Source organism: Plectrocnemia conspersa, unplaced genomic scaffold (genome assembly GCF_051122295.1).
Source record: "Plectrocnemia conspersa isolate PC_06_02 unplaced genomic scaffold, ASM5112229v1 ptg000007l, whole genome shotgun sequence".
NCBI lineage: Eukaryota > Metazoa > Arthropoda > Insecta > Trichoptera > Polycentropodidae > Plectrocnemia > Plectrocnemia conspersa.
In genome coordinates, this window is record NW_028277171.1 from 1859520 (window position 1) to 1881089 (window position 21570).

The 21570-nt window shown below is 27.1% G+C and overlaps 2 protein-coding genes across 5 annotated transcripts in view; one reads left to right on the forward strand and one right to left on the reverse strand.

Annotated features, from left to right (window-relative positions):
* galene (potassium two pore domain channel subfamily K member galene) overlaps window positions 1–21570 on the reverse strand; it is a 252063-nt gene that overhangs the window by 192784 nt on the left and 37709 nt on the right. The gene's annotated exons all lie outside the window — the stretch shown is intronic.
* Window positions 1–21570, forward strand: part of LOC148233622 (uncharacterized) — a 168660-nt gene that overhangs the window by 142057 nt on the left and 5033 nt on the right. For all 3 annotated transcript variants that reach the window (XM_088188729.1, XM_088188730.1, XM_088188731.1), the window contains 2 exons: window positions 3527–3653; window positions 7297–7435. In XM_088188729.1, the coding sequence (XP_088044855.1) occupies window positions 3527–3653; window positions 7297–7435 (266 nt within the window). The remainder of the gene's footprint in view (window positions 1–3526; window positions 3654–7296; window positions 7436–21570) is intronic.

A 21570-nucleotide genomic window follows, 5' to 3' on the forward strand; every position in this document is an offset into this window, starting at 1 on the left:
TTATTACCGCAATTAAAATTTTTAATTGCAATAATGGTAAAATCTAAAGCGAATAAAATTAATAATATACATCGAAATATTTTTGAGAGCGCTTTAAGCCAATAAATAAATTTCGCAAAAATGGTTTAATTCAATTATGTTTTTTATTTATGTATTAATATATACATATGCTTTCAATCATTAGTTTAATGTACTCTAAATTAAATATCTAGCTGGCTAACGCTCTAGCAGAATATTCAGCAACAATGACAATATTTGCTGACACGATGTCATCAAAAATCAGAAACGTTATTTAGAAAAGGCAGGTGGAAGCATTTGCCCCCTTTGAATTTGGCTAGAAAATCATTGAATTAAATCATTTAAGTCTTAATGAAATAATATATATATTTTTATCAATAAAAATATAATTTATCTGGTAGAAGCTAGTAAAATTATATAATTTAAAAATTTGTATTACTTTTTATCGGTGAAATTTAATTTTTCTGGCAAGTGCTATTTGCATACTTATCATTATTTATTTATAATACATGCGATGTATAAATGTAGCTTTCAGTAATATTATATTTTCACTAGTGAAGTCTAAATACATTTTCACTAGTAGATATATATATATATTTCTACTAGAAAAAATAGTATTTAGCTTAGAGGCGCTAGTAAAAATATATTTTGCTATAAATTGTCTGCGAAACTCAATTTAACAGTTGCGAAACGCCCATTTGCTGTTCAAACCCAAACCCAATTGTAAGCAAATTATAGTTTTAAACCCCTTACGTTTTCAAACAATTTATATGCCTACCCTCGTATTTCTATTTTATATAATACTAATATTATGTCCTAAAAAGGAGTTCTCGACAAATATAATATGGATAATAAGGGATAATATAACTATTTTTCTAATATTTTTTGCTTAACATGTAATTACAATGTTCCTTTCAATTTAATTTTTATCTACATTTACGTCTAATTGTTATATTATGACTATGTATTAAATTTCTATGATAGAGCTAGCTATAAATATTAAATTATTTTTAAACATACTTCTATAACTAATAAACGTAAAGTACGTTATGTTTTACTCATATTTATATTGTATTTAATTCATTATTATTTACAACTTCTTTAAAATTATCAGATATGCAATATATTAAAGTATCATCTGCAAGCAGATGTATTTTACATTATTTTTTATTTTATTGATTTTATTATTAATATATAATATAAACAACAATAGTCCTACCTGTGATACACCGAGACGCTTAATTTATTTTTTTGTTGCCTTTTGTAAATAATTATTAGATCATCTTAAAACCATTTCACTTATACCGATATTCTCTAATTTCTACAACATTATTATTCTGTCTATTGTTTTGAAAACTTAAGAAAACTTCTCCAATGATTTTGATTGTATCCTTGGTTAACAACCAATAATTTATAATTACTTGTAATGTATTCTCAGTGAAATACAATATTTCGATAAATAATGAAATCCTTAAATTATTTCCTCACTACTTTTTCCATCAACTTTTCCATACAAGGCAACATGTTAATTGCTCTGATTTCCTCAATTTTTTTAATATTTTTTATTTTAGGTATAGGTATAATAGTAGCAATTTTCAAATTATATTTGGAGAGTGTTTTATTTATTAAACAATGTCATTTAAATTGTAATATTTCCACAGTGTCTTAATTTTATATACATAAAATTTATCAGTACAAGTTATTTTTTTTAATTTACAAATTATGCTGTAATCCTTTAATCTAAAGATACTGATTTAATATTTATAGCTTACTTTTACATTCGGTGTTTCATTATTGTATTGTTCTAAATTATTGAACTGAGGTATTGATTTCACAATTAATTTTTTACTCTCAATGTAGTACGTATTAATTTTTTGTGCCATTATATGAGTGTCTTTATATAACATATATTTCAATCAATCTCCATATTTATTATGTCGTTGCTAAGCGTAGTATTAATTCATTTGTTTGTTGTTTTTCACATCTTATTTACGTCATATTTTATTTCATCTATCGATTTTATATAATAATTATTAATGCTTTGACTGCCTTATTTCTTCATTGTTGGTATGTATTCCATTTTTCATTTTAGACTTTATATTCTGCTCGTTTTGTTTTTATTATCTTTAAAGCATTTTTAACATCATTAATAAACCACGATTTTACTACCTACAATATTCTTATAAATATTGTTAATAAAAATTAGGTACAAAAGTATGGATTGCCTTTGTTATTATTATAGTTAATTTTTATGCATTAAAAATATAAATAGCATTACAGCTTCATTTAAATAACTAATATATAGCTAATTTAAAAAAATTGCATGGTAGTAGTCTTCACTACTTGTATTTAAATTTTATCCGATTGTCCTCAAAATTGCTTTAATAATGAGTAGTGAATTAATTTATGAAAAACATTTGTTTGTAAACACCTGGAAAAGAGTTAATTTTACGTATATTTCCATAATTATTTTCATTGTATTTATTTATTATTATTTATATTGCATTTAAAGTCAATTATGGATAAAAATCAGTACTACTTTTTTATATTAGTGTGTTTTAATAATTTATTTCAACACTTTTCTAATATTAAATATTGTTAATTTATTTCACATATATTTTTCGGCTATTGCAATATTTTTTTATAAATTATTTAAAGATACTTTTTGTTATAATATTTTTTATAAAAATCATTTACATTAAATTATTTTTTTATAAATATTATTATATTTATTTAATTATATATGTAAATATATAACTATATGTAGTGCCTCAAAACAGTGTACAATCGATCGCCGTACATGTACGGCGATATCGCTCAAGGGTTAATATGTACCATATTTGTTTTAACATACATTTTCTATATCATACATATTAAAAAAATTAAATAAAAGTATATTTAGTTTAATGTCACATTTATTTATATGTATTTTATATAACAGTTCGGTCACTGCGGTCCACTAAATCAATCATCAGTTGTAAATAAAATTTAAAATTGCTCTTAATACAATCAAAACTACATTTCTTATAATAAATAATTGTAGCACAACATGACATGGATGCTCTGCGAGCATCGTTTATGGAAATATAAATGTTTATAGTAACACTCGTTCGTTACTCTAAACTAGTTATTCCTATTATATGGCCCATCAAGTTATTTCATGTGGTCCTTTTCCCGCGGCAGTCTTATTTTAAGAATGAACACTAGTGGGAATAGTCGACATAACGTGTAGATTATGTATACTTCACCAATGTTTAAACGCAATTTTATATATGTATTCAACGTATGCACGATGTGTGATAGAATGACATTACACCGCGCTTTTTATGACGTTTACTAATAAAACCATACACTATTATACAAATACCTTCGCTCAGGGGAAGGAATGTCTAAGTGCACGTAAACTTGCCCCTGCGTAATTCTACCCGTGCGGGTAAAATATTATGTTGCATAACTTAAGGTTGTAATTTTTGTAATACACGCCAACACTATGGTCGTTTCGTTCCAGGCCTAGCCGTCCATTTGCACCGGGATTAGAGGGACCTTACCCGGGTCCCAGGCCGGGAAATATTCCGACCCGAGGAAAATGCTCCTGCGTACCGCATTATAATTGCGGCCCACCGGCTGTCTTGGGGGTAATTATGCCTTTCATATAAATTTGCCACATTATAATGCCTAGGGTGTTCGATAAGCACGACGATTGTTTTCATTTGTAATATTTAACACACACATGAGAATAATGACGTGTCATATAAAAAAACGTGTTTTAGAGGTAGTGATGACGACCATAGTTCACCTTGAACTGTATCAAATAATATTTCTATAAAACATGTGTTGTATTATATATATATATATTAATTTATTATATCTTTAAACTAATGTGCTGTACAGGTGAATTATAGTATATTTATATGACTTAAAGCAATGAGCATAAGGATTGGCGAGAATCTGTATATTCGACAGATGTTATTAGCTGTGAAATTGTCTGGTACCAAACGTAGGAGGATCTTAAATATGAAAAAATATTTTCCACTGATAATTTACTTATAATAGTAAAAATTTCTGTCGCATAAACGCGTCTCAATATGAAGTTTAGAAACAATAGTGAATTATATGTAAATTAAAGCATTATATTTTACAAAAAGTGCTTTTGTATGTGATAATTAAAAATTCCTAACGCATAAAAATACTATTGCATTACATTGTCAAGCGCAGTTGAATGCGAGAAAACAACTGCAAGGTTGTCTTATCTCTGCCTGTTCAAATTTTACCGGATTTGCAACGATTCTGTATGAGAAACGACAGAAATAAATAAATCTAATAAGAAAGTGGGAGAGCAAAAGAATCTAATTCATCTCGATAAAGTGTATTTAAACGCATACACTTTTGAATAAAAAATTCATCAAAGACTTCGGACACAAGAATACAACTAAATTCACACAAAGCATAGGTCGAGACTTAAAAAGCGTAAAAGCAGCTGCTTCTCTCTTCACGTCATCCTTTGTCTAACTATGACGTCCGAAATCTATAGCTCAATTCGATTCTCAAATATGACTGGATTTTAGAGACGCAGACAATACTATGAGTACATTGCATATTTATAGTAATCACACTGTATATGTATCAAAAACTGTTTACATTGCAAACGAAAGCTTATGCAAAAAAATAATTGCCATAATGAAAATGTATCAAATGTTTTTATATAATATATACACATACATATATTTATTTGTATCAATATTATAAATGTAAATATTTGGGAAAGATTTTTTTTATATTTTGCCTTCCGAAAAGTAACTCCATTTCTCATGATTAAGTGGTTATTGCGGGAAATGTGTATTTGTTTGCATTGTCAAATAATATAACATTACCCAGCGCATATTTTTTTGTATACTACCCATTTTTCTTTTAAATGGGCTTGAGGTAATGGTATAACTCGATATACAAAATAATCGCTTTGTATAAAAAAGGAAATCCAGCTTTACATTTTTTAAGTAAAAAATTTGGCTTTTTAATCATTTTAGATTAGGCTTTATAATGTGCGTAACATACTGTTATACATACCCAACAAAGTAGTAGTTACGAATTTTGATTTAAAAATATATATCTATTTTTAATTTTGCCTTATAAATACTTTTCTTTAATTGCCTATTAAAAATAATAAACTTAGTATTATAATGTATTTATTTAAAAATATGCATATTCTTTTATATATATTAAATTTTTGACTTCTGTGTTCTTACATAAAAGTATTATTAAAAAATTAAATACAACGGAAATCATTATTTTAATATTAAACGCAAAAGTACACTTTAATAAAAATTGCTAGATAATTAATCAAATATTAATTTTTTTTAAGTTCTTATTACTTTCTTGTAAAATGAACAAATTATTTTAACGTGTAACGCATATTTACATTATTATTAAATTTTATAATAAGTATAAAAAATATACTAAGTTTATTTTTTTATTAATTCAAAAATTTGATTGGATATCAATTACTTAAACTTTTGAAGCAAAATGAGTCATAGAAGTTGTATATAATACTCAAATTATTTTTTTTGTTATAAAACATATTGGTTGTGACTTCACGGCATTTCATAGCAAAATAGATTAAGTTCAGAACCTTTTAGTATCTCTGAGAGGAATCTAAAGTACCATCGATTTAACATAAATAATACAACTCACTAGAAAGCAAGCGAATGTTTACTAATAATATTCAATATATAATTTAGGTTGCTAGATCAAAGTTAAAAATTGTATAGTATCTTGTAAAAAATATTGATTCAAAGTACTTTTATTTCATGTTCTTCTCGTGAAGCTATTATAAAAAAATCTAACATTTTTGAGTATTTTCTTGTTATTAAAGGCATTTTCTATGATTTTTATTAGGCTTGGTTTGTTATAAATTAATATTGTAAGAATCATTTTTAAATAAACTAAAATAAGGAGGCCCTAGAAAACATATAAGTTACTAATTCACAAGCACATTTTGAGATACTTTAAAGTAACGTATGTTTTAAATAAATATGGTTATACTTAAATTAGAAAGCGTTCGAGGCAATTTTTTATTATAATACTTTTGTGAATAAGAGGAACTCAAGAAAGAATTAGTATATTTAAATTAATCCGTTCCTTTGCTTAATGGATTATACTTTAATCTGAAAGCCCAAAAAGAATAAGGAAAAGTGTGTTGCTATAAAAATTTTGCCATTGAAAAATATTAATTACGCCCCAAATATTCTCGACTCAACATATAATAGCGAATGTTTGAATAGCAATGAGCAAATCAAAGGGACGGAATTAATAGATAGCCTATCAAACAAAGTGTCTAGTGATGCACATTCAGCTGGATTCGTTTCAAAGCTTACAGAGTATCGAGCTATAAGTGTTTTATAGTAAATCATTTATAATTAAATCAGCTCAAAAAGTAAATATACTTACATGGTTGAAAAATGCTTTCTGTTGAAGTAGTAAATGTCTTTCAACCATGATTAAAGCTAAAGTAGCGAATATTATTAGAATAATGTCACCAAAGAACTGTTTTTTAAGTTTGTGAGAAAAAGCAAAATAAAGACAAAGAATATCTGAACCTTTAATTCGTCAATTGGACCACATACCATTTTTATCGTAAATGCGCGACAGGATAAAAAAGCTTTTTGACAAAGTTACGCACAGACGTGAGAAATAAAATATTACGCTATTAAGTCATAAACATCGGCGGATAGCTGACGCAAAAACAAAGACTTAACGCTCGTTTCAGATTGGTACCAGATAATATACGGCTTTAGTGTTATTAAAAATATTAACTCTCGAGTTTTTGTAACTGGCCGTTGTACTAAAAATGTGCAAAAACAAAATCTAGACGTGAACAACTAACCACCGTTTCGCCTTATATTTGTAACTCACACGTTGGACTTCAATACATCAGAATTTCAAGAGCTATCTGTTTTGAACTTGTTTGAAATTCGTACGAAAATCTACCGAAAAGAGGCCGACTCAACTTTAGACCATCAAAAATTGCAGAAACCACCGCTTCTCTCTTCGCATCCACTAGTCAAACTCGACGTCTGGAATCCAAAGTGTTGAATTTGCTACATAAATAATAAAAAAACACCTCTGACACAAGGGTCAGGATTGTTGCTTCCCTCAGGTATTTTACAATATAATAAATGAAGCTGCTTATCGAACATCCCTCCATGGCGCGGACGCCTCACACCTATACATTTCTATTATAATATTTCGCCAGATAATAAAACGTATGCTTTATCGTTTCAGGGCCAATGCGCTCCGGGTAAATCTGTGTGCTGCTTCGACAGATTCGGAGGTCCCGGGGCCCCGATAAGGAGACCCCCGATCCACTCGATAGCCAACGGAGTCCTGGCCGGACCGGGAGGACCCGTAGACCCACTTCCAGGTCAAAGTCGAATATCTCGAGTTAACAACGGAAGTGGCATCGCACAACCTAACAATAACAAACTAACTCAAAAGCCGAACAGCCAACGGAGACCGGACGGACAGACGGACAGACATACGAACAACGGATACGTCAGATACTACTACCGCATTGTCAACGGACCGATTTATAACAGACCGAGACCTAACCCGTACAAGACCATAGACGAAACGCCATCGAGCGCCGATGGTTACAGTAGTAACGGAAACGGCAACAACGGCGGTGGTGGAATATTTAAACTGATTCTCAGCTTTATGAGTTAGTTACATAAGCTTTATTAACGCTTCTCGATTAGCATAGTAATCATATTAACAGCAGGAACGCTTCTGATGCAAAATAGGGCAAATCTTTACCACACCCAAATTTAATCAATTTAACTATTCGCTCATTAACATAATATGAAATCCAATTTAGCTAAGACGATGGTGTATTTATAGTCGATTGATCGTATACATTAAAACGCGTAATCCTACGAATGGCCGGTCGTGTCCGCGCTTTTATATAAATACAAATCATTTTAAATCATATTGGAATACATTTTCACTAGCTGATTTATAATTTTACTAGTCAAATTTTAGTTTATCCGACAAGTGCTATTTCTAAAAAAATCCAATGTATGTAGTGGTCTGTAACTAACAGTTGTAAATGTCATTTGTTAAATCTTGTTCGTTTAAAAAAATAGTTTTTCACTGTGAAAATATTAAACAATTGTTCAATACATTTTAACTGACCTTGTTGGTGAAATTATATATATACTAGTAAAAATATAACTTCACTGAAAAATACACATTCACTATAAGTTTCGAAGAATATTTTTACTGTTCAAATTAACCAAACACAACATGACCTAAAAAAAATCTTAAACTAATTATAGTTTTTTTAATTATCATTAGGTTTGAACAGCAAATATACGTTTCGCAACTGTCAAATTAAGTTTCGTATACATATTAGATCAGCATATAAGCAATTAAATTAAATTTTTGCTCTTAGAAAGAATATACATTTAAAATTAATACATAATTAATATACTATATGGTACTTTATGCATATACATGTGCATTTATTTATTATTTAGAGCACAGAACTAAAATTTTAGATTGTTTTACTTTACTTTTATATATTATTAGTAACATACTAAACCTAACATCTATTCAAATAAATTAGTATTGAATTACACATATTTTTGGAACAAACGCTTATAATTAAGTACTTCTCGATCGTTAAATAACTTTATTTTTACTCTAAACTAGATATATTTGAACGTTTCGGCAAGTACATTCCCGGCATAATCACGGTCTATAACCACACTTGTTAAACATAAAAACTTTACCAAAAATTTTCATCGCCCTCCTTTGGAAAACTCTATTATTTATAAATTTTATAAATCTCATTTATCTATAAATTTTTAACGTATCAATACCCATATATTTTTAAATTTCACTAATTTCAGAATTTCAAGTAGCAAGTTTAAAAATATAACAACTTAGTATTAAAATTATTTATTAGAATAAAATAAAAAAATGTCAATTTTACACAACATTTTTACTATTAATATTGTGTAACGCATGTGGTTTTTGAGGGCTATTTAATTAAATGACCTTTTTTGGAGAGCTGGCGGGGACGCAGCGTGCTAGACCTTGGTCATGGCGATAGAGAAAGAGTGTGTATTGCTAGTTGTTAAAAACCATCCGCTCCTCAAGTTGAGTGGTGGTGTGGCAACACTGGGAACTGTCAGAACGCCGCCACAGATGAATAATATTAAAGAATATTTTTTTGCTATTAAAATATTTATGTTTTGCTACTTATAAAATTAGAAATGCTATTTATAATTAATATTTGCTATTTATATTAATATTTACCACTTATAAAAATCAGAATTGCTATTTATAAAAATATTATTAGCAATTTAAAAAATCAAAGTAAGCGCATAAGCGTAAAGCGTATTATATTTTATGCCAAAAAAAATACTTTATTATAAAATTAAAATGCCTAAAACATTTTTGCACGACATAATTTTTTGAATAAAATACATTTGTCTACTTCTCCATCGCCCTTCATGCCTCCTCCATCGCCCACAAAATTTCATCTGTGCCACCATTGTCCACTGGTGAGTGATATTGCCAACTTTGAGAAACTAGATAATTTACTGTCGTTTTTAATTGTTAAACACATTCAAATACTGTTGCGGTTATAGACCATAATCATGGCGGCCATAATCATTAAAAAAATACCATTGATGATACATTACTGCTTTATAAACATCTTAAAAGGCATATACCTATCTTCTCATTTAAAAAAATATTGCTTTTGTTTTAAATATCAGTATATAAACCAAGCCACATAGAGAGAAAAATTTTGTATTTTCAAGTATCTATTTATGTCATTTTTATTACCTATAAAAATGCTGATATTTTTGTTTTCCTGCGACCTACAAAATTACTTTTGACAAGTGGCAACACTCAATCTGTCATTGTCGTGGTTCGAACGAAAACTTTTTGATTAGATACACAACACTTAAACACTTTATAAATCAGTTTGACACTTTTCACAGCTCCAGGGAAATGATAATAAAATATTTAACAGCACTTTGAATTCGAAAATCAAAAATACAGGGTGATCCACTAAATTTTTTACAATAAAATCACTATATAAGTTATTTTATTTAGCTATACCAATTGTTTTAAATATTGACTTCTAGGAGCAGACATTAAGTCAGCTAAATTTGCATATTTTTTATTAAAAACGTGCACTAACGGTTAATATAAATATAGTCCATCAGACCTTATATTGTTTTAGAGTGTTATTTTCATAAGTTTAAATTTAACAGTACTAGATTGCTTTCATGTATCTCAAAAAATAAAATGTATCATGAAAATCCTCTATGGTGCTAGACGCAAAAAATAAACATATTTCATTTGTGTGTGAACGGAAAAAATATTTGCCGTTTTTGTTATTTTTTGCGTGGGTTTATTTTTACTTGTATCTTATAACGAAGCAAAAGACTTTTTACAAATTGCCGTTATTATAATACAAACTATTATTTCCATTGTTATTTTTCCACTTACATTTTCCGGATCTTTTACTGTTATATTTGATATTATTTATTTTTAATAATATATATATTTTATGCGCACTTATTGATTTAATCAATATTATATTTAAACCAATAAGACTTTCATCAACAAATTATTTAATGATAAATAAAATTTATTTTCTCAGAAAATTAAAATATTCGCATGTAAGTATATATTTTTATGTGATATCGACAATCTTTTCTCGGTGGTTCTCGCATACGAAGGATACAAACCTTTACTAGTAAATAAAAGGACCGGCCTTTGACAACGCTTATTTATCATAAAACTCGTTTTGATTCAAAGCAGGCGCCGGTAATCTGGGAGTTCATAAACACAGCATAGCCAACGGAATCCTCGCAGGTCCGGGAGGTCCGACAGGAATAGCTGGACCTCCGGCATATCAATTTCTCTCTTTACTGTCCCAATACCCGGGAGACGTTCTAAGCGGATATTACGGATACGGTTATCCAGGTTAAGACAAAACCTTTTTTTTTTTAAAAACAACACGTTTGGAAGCATGGCACGCGCTTTTCATAAACAGCACGATACACAATTAAGCCAATGGATTCAGAAATGGCAAAACTTAAGAATTTTAATTTAAGCAGCATGTATAGATAGCACTAAGAAAAAAATTAAGCTCCATGTTCAGTTTATTTTAGCTAAGTTATATTAATTCATTGGATATTATGCATTTTTTTGCTGAATTTAAATTATGCATTAAAATGAAAAGATGCTTATTTTATCTTTTTATATTTTGGGCGATTTAAATTATTAAGTCTTCTTGTTTTTATATTGAATTGAATTAACTTGAATATATTAAAAAAACAGTTAAAAAATTGACATTAACACACGTACATATAAATTAGGTTATTCACATTTTAGTAAAATACACATCAATCAGACCATAGATCAGTGACTCGTACCTTAAATACCTGAATCACATAAATTTCAATCGTGTCGGAGAGATTGGAATTTGTGATTATTATACAATTATCATTCTGATCGATCAGAACAGATTGATTGTATTGCCCCCTTTGTAACGCATTGCATAATTGGCTAATGTATGTAATGTTGCAATGAAAGATATACAATAAATAAATTTAAAGACCCAAGATGAGAACATATTAACTGCATTTTTCTGCTGCACGGTATCCGCAGTGATGTGATAAAATACAATGTAGTTTAACTTATGTTAACTATGTAGTTAACAATATATTTTTATATATTACCATTATATATTTATTTTTTAAGCAAACTCAGTAGAAGGAGAAATAGTTAAGACATTATTTTATCCGCAATTAATCTTATTTTACCGAAATATTTCAGGTTTTGTCATGCACATCCTTCTAAAAAATATCATTAGCTTGTTATAATGCTTTTTCCCTTCATTGAATAAAATACATATGTATAATGATTTAACTATAGATTTGGAATTAACCCTTTACTTGTCAAAAAACAAATAGGAATGCAATGTCATTACTTAAGTTATGATCCTTTTATTTAAATATTCTTTTCTAACCAAATGCTTTTGTAAAATTTGCAACATACTATTCTCCAAAATATATGACACATTATTACTAGATATCCGAATATATGTTGTTATTTAACTATTTTTTATTAAAATATTAGTAAAACTATTTTTAAAGTATTCGGAAATACAAATATGTAGAAGAATATTTTTAATTTATATTACAGTCTACTCTAAAAGCTTTAAAATAATTTTTATTTTTGTTGTGAAATTTATTTTCTTATCTTTATGTTATTTTTAATTTTTGGTATGCCAAAATAGACGCTGAAAAAAAAAGTTAACAGTTTTATAAATTTAATAGATGCCGATATTAGGCAGTGGAGTTAAATTGGCAAGTCTTCGCTGGCGTGTCTAGTTGTATTATTATCGGCTGTGTTTTGTGGAGCATCTGAAATCTATCGTAATCTCGTGTCCATGTTCTGGCTCGTCTTTTCTCATCTCTCCTGATGCGTTTTTTGCCACGTCTCCCTTCTGTGATTAAATGTCACATATTATATAATTCTGGTTAAAACCAATTACATTGCTTCCTTGACACGCCTATGAAATGTATACGCTTTAAAATTTGCCACTCCAGCGATCCGTAACCAAGAGTAAAATAACAATAGTATTATGCGCATGCTATAACGTATTGTTTAGCGCGCATTCTTTGGTAACAATGAGTATTTTTTTTAGCATTACTTGTAGGTGATTAATGTTTGCAATTAACGCAATTGTTTGGTCACGAGATCTCTCTTACTTTCGAAACGTGATGGTTTCTGTTTCATTTGTTATAAATGGTCATTATAGTGACCTCTAAATTGTTAGTTGAAACCCCTACAAAAATAACCATGATTATATTAGCCGAAACAGATGTGAAACAAGCCATCACAAACAAATAAAAAAATAAGATTTTTTAATTACAAAAATTACTCATATTTTTAATTATTTTTGTGCAGCTGTTAGCTCTCTTAACGGTTAAAATGGTTTAATTTATCTAATAAAAGTGATTTATTAAAGTCATATTTTTTTGCTTTACACAATTTTTAGTAATTAAAAAAAATATAGTATATAAATTTTTAATTCTTTCTAAATTTAAAACAAAAAAAATAATAATTGTAGCTCTATATTCAAAATCTATAGTACCTCGACTTACGAACTTAATTCGTATTCGATTGGTTCGTATCTTGAAACCAAATTTCTCAGTACATCTTATTGATTACATAAATAACGAAATAGATATGTATATATCTTTTGCATCATATTTCATATAACGCGAGATAATAAAAAATAAGGCTTTTTTAAGAACCGGATACCCGGGTTCATAATTCAATTTTAATTTCAATATTTTATTTCTTTATAATTAATATATATCTCACACAATTTCAATTGCAAAACCATTTAGTGGGTAGTGAGAGTGTGTATTAAAAAGGAACAAGAAATCCATATTTAACAGTCCGAAAATATTGTTTCGCAATGTAGGTTTTATGACACATTCCTTTTTGGCATCCTCAAACCAAAAAAATTATAATGCGAGTATTTGTAAGAAATACACATGGCATACTCGCGAGACAAAAAAAACACATTTAAATATATTGTTATTATTTAGTGTCAGTGCTTTATGATCGTAAGTCTTGCCCGCTTGTTATCCATCGGTTTATGGTGTGCACCGCTAACACAATGAACAGAACTATTCGAATTTAATTTTGATATGATACTAACTACACAGAACGAATTATTTGATCATATAATTAATATTTAGTATCGTTTAAGAAGTAACAAAAAATATTTACTTTTGCACAAATTCTGCATGTAAAATAAGATTTCTTTGCCATTTTTTCTCTCTTACTTCGATTTTATGACAAAATTGAATCTTGACTGTGGACTCTAAAATGTATATATTATGAAAGAAATAACCTAAACATATCGCCACATTTTTTGCCTTATTCATGAGGCACTCATTTTCTCAGTTAGAGTCCTTATACATGTTTTTAATCCATCGTTAAATTAGATAATTTATATAGAATTTTATCTGGCAATTTTTCAATCAATAACTTTGTTTTACTTTCGTAAACTCTACGTCATTTAACTACTGTCGTTTTTGTTATTTAGTTGAACTTCCATAACGAAACATCTTCAAAATGTTATTTGGTCACGCCTATTTTTACCTTTATTTTAATAAAAAGACGCACAACATATGAGATGATCTAATACAATAAAAAAACATATAATATATTATGAAGATACATACATATAAATTTGCAAACGTCGAAATATTACGTATTTATCAAATATTCGCCAATAGTTTATTAAAAAAAACGTAGGAGTTCTGCTCTTTGATCTCCAATAGCTTTACTAAATTAAATATCATGTATTTATAGATTAGTTTACATATTCCATATTGTTTTCAGAATAGATTGCTTAATATCAGATTTTAGTAAAGATATAGTAGAAACAATGTAAGATGAATAATTATAGGCATCCCGACGCAATAAATCATATGCTAAAACATTCAATGTACTGCTATCCTCAAGCATTACCATAACGATGACTTATGCAGTTACTGAAAGCATAGGTTTTCTAATAAACAAAATGGCGACAGAGTTAATTGAGGTTAACTGCGCTATCGACCGTAAGTTATGCATGCACCGACTGCAGCCACTCTCCGAGTCCCATAAGTACCGTTGGAATTGCAAATTCAAACAATCGTACGAAAACAAGCTACCAAGTGCCCGACATGTTGAAAAACTCGACAATTCCATTGCATAAATTTTTCAAAGTACGCTCTTTTCGCGAGCAATAAACGCACCGTTGCAAAACACAATAAAGTGACCGACTTTTTTCGTCTAGGGAGACCACTTCGATCAAAGTGTAGAAAAAAGCTCTTCCGATATTCTAAAATTAAAAAGTTTATTTTCGACTCCACAAAATGTGGAGCAGGCGACATTTCGCTCGCTAGACAATGAGATAAACGTGTATTTTTAATAACGTCTGATCAAAGATATATTTTACGTTGCGCTTCGCGTAAATAATTTTTTTTTAATTTCCTGTCGTTCTTACAATAACATAAATAAACGTACAATTTGTACGCTTGTCAGTTGCAAAAAATTGATTGAATTTTTACGCATATTTGTCATTGTGATGAACAATCACAATAATTGACCTACTAGTGTTTACAAGTTATCGCTTTGAAATAAAAGCGCGTAAATCATGTTTTAAGACAGTGACATAATTACTAATTGGCAATTTGGTAGTAAAAAAATATAGCCATTGTTTATTAGATCATTAATAAATAAGTTAAATTAAGAAATATATATTTAAGAAACAGGAAAAACAAAAAATGAACAAAGAAACAATTTAATTAGATTTGTTATAATATTATTGCACTCTTATATAAATTTCATTTAATATTGTTTTTAACTGCTAATTTTTTTTTTAAATCATGATATTTGCCATTAACAAAACATGATTCATATCAGCTCATCTCATCTTTTTAAATATATTGTAGTTGACTAGCGGAAATATTTGGTATTATTATATTACAATTATTGGTAATTAGAAACTTTAATAATGGATTAAAAAAAATTGTTTATATTCTATATTAATAAAGTCTGTTATATAATTTACTTAAAAAAAATTAATTTTCCGAAGTAACTTTATAATATTGTATCTGAAATATATTTATGATTGTTGCGAAATCCTTGAGAAAATATTTAAATATTTTAAAGGTCGATTATAATGAAATGTTAGTAATGAAAACAACTTTTCATTTAACCCTTTGGTTGCTAAGTCTTTGAGGATTACCAAATATCGATATTTACATATTACATATTAATAAAATTAATTTCTGTTAAAAATTGAATAGACCTTCAAGACAAATAGCCTACAGCTCATTTAAAATAAATCTAATTCTTTCTTTAATCGCCAATTTTAGCAAAGTTTCTTATTTACATTCAGTAGCAAAATTAAATACACAATTTAGTTTTATTGCACATCATTAGTAAATAAATGTTATGAATTATCGTAGTTGCTTAATTTATATTTACTAATAAAAAATATTTTGTATTCGTAAGAAATAAATATTCAGAAATGTAAAATTATGAAAATGACTAGCAGTTAATTTATACAAAACTATGCCAAATTTCAGGTATACTAATATTTTTATTTTAAAAAAATACTTAAAATAAACAGTAACCGTTTTTAAAAATAATGATTATAAAATATGTCACAACCTGAAAGTTTAAAATATTAAAATATATGTTTTATATATAGAATTTAATTAAAATTATTTAGTATTTATCTAATGTAAAATATGCTTCAGATAGATTATGTTTAAAATATTAAAAATCATAAAATATGCAATTTTACATTAGTTTGATTTTTTATTAACATTAATTTAAATCGTTTTATTATTTTTACAAATATAATAATCTTAGAATACGTATATTTTTCATCGCAACTAAATTATTTCGATTTAATTAAATTTATATTAAGTTTAAATATAATTAAGTTTAAAGCAAAAATTCTTTGCACTGAAAAGTCAAAAAACATCAAAATAAAAATTATTACTAATAAAATATCTTACTCGTTGATTGTATAAAATATCAAAATATATGATTTGTTATTAAAATGTATTACAATTTTATAAGTATTAATCTAATCTAAAAAATGCATCAAATAGATTATGTTTAAATTATTAAAATCATACAGTATATTATTAAAATAATATTACTTGAAGAGTTTCATAATATATTATATAAAAATATAAATCTTGAAATACGTATATTTTTAATCGCGACTAACTTAAATTAAGTTAATTATATTCCCTAGTCGTTATTTAAAAACGTGATAACTAAGTTTAAAGCACAAAACTCTATGCACTAAAAGTCTAAACCATCAAATTAAAAATTTAAAAGTTAAAAGCTTTTGGACATTATATGACCTTTAAGAGGACCGTAAAGAGGCGTTTAAGTGAAATTTAAAAGTTTCTTTCTTAAGAATCAGACTCTTTCGTGTTATTTGAGGTCAAATTTTAGTATAATAGGCATATAATGCATCTATCTAAGAGGATCGTTAAGAAGTCAATTCCAATCAAATCAGATCATTGCTACCCTTATTTAAAAGCACGTTTGATTAGTGTTACAATATATATTATAAATAATAATAAATACAATTTAAAATATTTTTGTGAGATTCATACATTATGCGTTGATGTTATTCTAATATATAATATAACATATGTACATATTAAATTCATGTAAATATTTTATAAAAAAAAGTTTTATATATTGTATTAAATATGTATAAGCTTTCGTTTTCGTCCTTGGAATTTGCGTTTTAAACTCAAATTAATCAATTGATTTATTATGGGCTCAATAATATAATTATGATTTTTTTTATTAGAAATGATAAATAATTATATATACAATTAAAAAAAAATGAAAATGTAATTTTACATATAAATAAAATCAGTGCACCTTTATGGTATTTTCAAACATATATACACCTAATAATATTAGATAATCCCAAAATTATTATAATAATGAGCAAAATATAACGAATCAAAAATATTATTTTTAAATGTATATTTTTCTTTTCATAAATTAAATTTATAATATAACTTTATTTTTTAAAATCCAGATAGCCCATTTTTCACATTGTCTTCAATTTGATTTAGATTTATTATATAATAAAGTATCCTACTTATTCGTGAAATATACATAATATAAAGCAAAAATACATATTAGTGAAAAAACTAAGTTTATACTATTGTACATATTCATAATTATATATAATATTACAAAGAATTATTTTTGCAATAGTTATTAACTTATTTATTAAACTTTCAAAACACGTATACAACCCTATAATAATAAAAAAAAATAAAAAGCAATTCTTATATTTAAAATCTATATTTTTAGGTATATTTTTTTAGAAATATACATAAAGCAGAATAACTCATTGTAGTAATTTTTATCCTATCGATATTAAACTTAAATATATCTTCTAAATATCTCGGATAAGTTTCTTAACCAGACAGATTTTATCTTACTTTTTTTTATCTTTTAGCTGCCATTTTATAACAATTTATAAAATGGCAGCTATTACAAAAAACATTAAGTCGGTAAAAAAATTTAAATATTAATAAAATAGTTATTTATGTGGTATATGCCAATATTTGAGAACAGTTTGATTTGAGGCAGTTTTATTAATATTGACATAAAACTTATTTTAAAAATAAATTTTGTTATTATCTCTCCATCAATATGAAGTATTTTCTAAAAATAGAAATATTGGTTTTAGAATCATATATATTTATTATATTTTAAAAATCCTAACTTCGTTTAAAATTGCTAAGTAAAAAAAATATTGAAATCAAAAATGCTTAGTAAAATAAATTTATATAAAATTAAAATATTTATTTCTTAAAGGTTATATGAAAAAATGTTTTATAAAATTTATTAGAGAGTTAGCAATTTTTCAATATAAATATTAAAATAATATTGAAAATAAAAATCAAATCTTTTTTATAAATATATATTTAAAAATCGACCTTATTATTTTGCCTTTTAAAGCAATTATTTTAAATAATAATTACAGTCCAGTATAAAATCTTAAGTATAAAAGTAATGAAAATAAAAACTTATAGAAATAAAATTAGAACTATTTTGTTTTTTAAAACAATAAAAAAATACATTTATAAAAATCGTTCTATATCAGCGCAATTTTATAAATAAAAATTCGAGTCCATTGCGGGTAGTCGAACCCGTGGCCTCTGGGTTATTAGTCCATGCCTTACGAACTATGCTATTCTGGCCTAAAATAAAACGATTGAATATTTTGTATCATAATCAACTCTTTCGAAGTAATAAAATCGATGATAAATTATATAAATAAAATAATGATACAATTAAAATCAGCCTTCAAATGCCTTTTTTTATGTCATTAATTCTGTCACAGTATTTTATTCGTCTGGGAAAAATAACACAAAAACGAGCATAAGAAACTGGCGATAAATATACGCCTAGAGCTATCCATTCATAAATAAAGTGTTTGTGCATTTAGTGGAATATCAATGAATAATTCATCACTATTTTCAGAAAGTAGGGGTGACGCAACCCCCGTCGAGATTTATCGCACAACAATTAGAGCTTTACACGATGTTGCGAAAGCTCTCAACGCGAAAAGAATGCTCCTTAATTAAAAAAATAATTTTCAACGCCCTTGTTTCTCTCGTTACATGTCGGTCACCTTAATTCGCGAGTTGGCTTTGTTGGTTTTATTCGCTGTGCGAGTTGCGCCCTCAATTTCAATGATGTATCTCGCGTAATGCATCTTTTTTCGTTTCGACGTTATTTAAAGCCCGAGCGCAATTTTCCCATTGAAGCCGGCTTTTTACCGTTCGCGTTTTCAACAAAAAATCCCACATACGTTCGAATGGAAAATAAAAAAGGATATACATTACCGGGGCCGATCGATATTCGGATGAAAGGGGATCGTCTGCGATTGACTTTCTTGAAAATAACGGCGGCGTGTCAACGTTGAACTCTCACAAAACAAAATTAATTAGTCGAAGTAGAAAAGTTGCTCGCTGCCGGAGGGAATTAGTCCGCAGTTTGTATTACTACTTTAATTGGATATCGCTCTACGTGTCATATCATTTCGGTCTTGAATTTTACAATATGAGTGTCACTTTAAAACGTCGCTTCTCAACCCTTGGCTTTATATTTTCATTTACCGCAAGAAATTTTAGGTGGTTGCGAAATCACTTTCTGAGTCAAAAAAGGTGAATCGAGACCTTGATCAAATTATTCTCTCGCCTCTTCCACTGTGGTCAACTTAATATGTAGCCACTTTTAAATGCCTTTTAATTTAATAGTACTTCTAAAATCATTATTGATTAATTATTTATCAGTCATTAATAAATCACAATAAAAAAAACAGTTTATTGAAACATCAATGAAAACGTGTTTTACCTATTGCTTTTATTTTTACGTTTGTATAATTTAATTTGAGCTCTTTAACTATTTCTGTTAAATATGAAAAAAAATCTTGGTAATTAAATTTCTCATTTTACAATTACTGATTTCTTCAGTTAACATTAAAGTCGCATTTCTGCGACTCATTCCTTTATTATAAATTTTTATATGAGTAAGTTTCTAAAACATTGTTATTTAAAGCTCCTTTATATTTAAATGTTTTACACATTATAATAAAATATAATTCAGTAAATAATTTATATATGATATATTCTCTTTTGAGTTTCCCAATATAAGTTATTTTTAAATGTTCGAATTCGTTCGTCTATTTTTGGCTCAACAACCCAAGATTTTATTTGTTTTATCAAGCTGAAATAACACTATTTTTTACGCTATCCGTCTTTTCATCTTATTACTGAAATCATTTGTAGCTGTTACAAAGGTTTCGAGATATATGAAGTCCTTGGAACACTCAAATGTATACTTATTTATTTAGATGTCTGCAATATACTGACTCTCTTGGATCATAACTGTAATGTATTTTGTTTTTCCCTAATTAGTCCTTAGCTGCATGATTCAATGCTTCTTTTAATGCTGTTTTGATCTTGCAACTATGTCAATGTCATCAGCTTAGTCAAGGATTTAAATTGATTTATTATATATTACACCTGTTTTATTTGATTCGATATTTTTATATTAAATAGAGAATATGTATATCAATTATTTTTTTCATTACATCGTTCTTTTATAGCTGGATAGAAGTTCTTTCTGTTAAACGAGCTATGCAGCCTTAAAATTTATGAGGAGATGATGCGTATCGATTTTTAATTCTTCTTATTCACAAATTTTCCACAAAAAATATAAAAAAAAATATAATATAAAAATTAAATATCAAAATTACTATTAAAAATAGCAACAGTAACACATACTTAAAATAGGGTTAAATTTGAATACATATATATAGCAGTGTATAATTCTGTATAAAAAATACATATTAAGTTACTCTATGATTTTTAATCGTATTTGCAAATTCCACAATTTAAGGAGAACATATTTTTAGAATAGACGCAATTTCATTACAATAAACACCAGATTTGAGGATAAATTTGATGAAAAATATATAGCACTATGAACTGTTAAATATTTTTCATTATATAGGAACACACAAAAAACGTTATTATTTTTAAGTAATAATTTTTTTTTTTTGTAATATTAAGAATCCATGTTTATGTCTGATTAAATATGTATTAAAATAATAGATGCAAATATTATTTTAATAATATCAATATGGAACTACAGATTAACATGCTTATTTTGTAATATATTGCTTACAAACGGATTACCACGGAACGATTGTGTTCATCAATACTACACATATTATTTGTACACGTGTGATTGAGGCAAAGATTAAGATTAGCACAAAGGCATAAATGTGTTAAACACATTCCCAGAATCCTAGTGGTTGTAATTCCCGATTTGCCTTGCCTTTGACATACAATCGCTCAGTATGACTTGAAATGCGAATGTTTATATTATCCT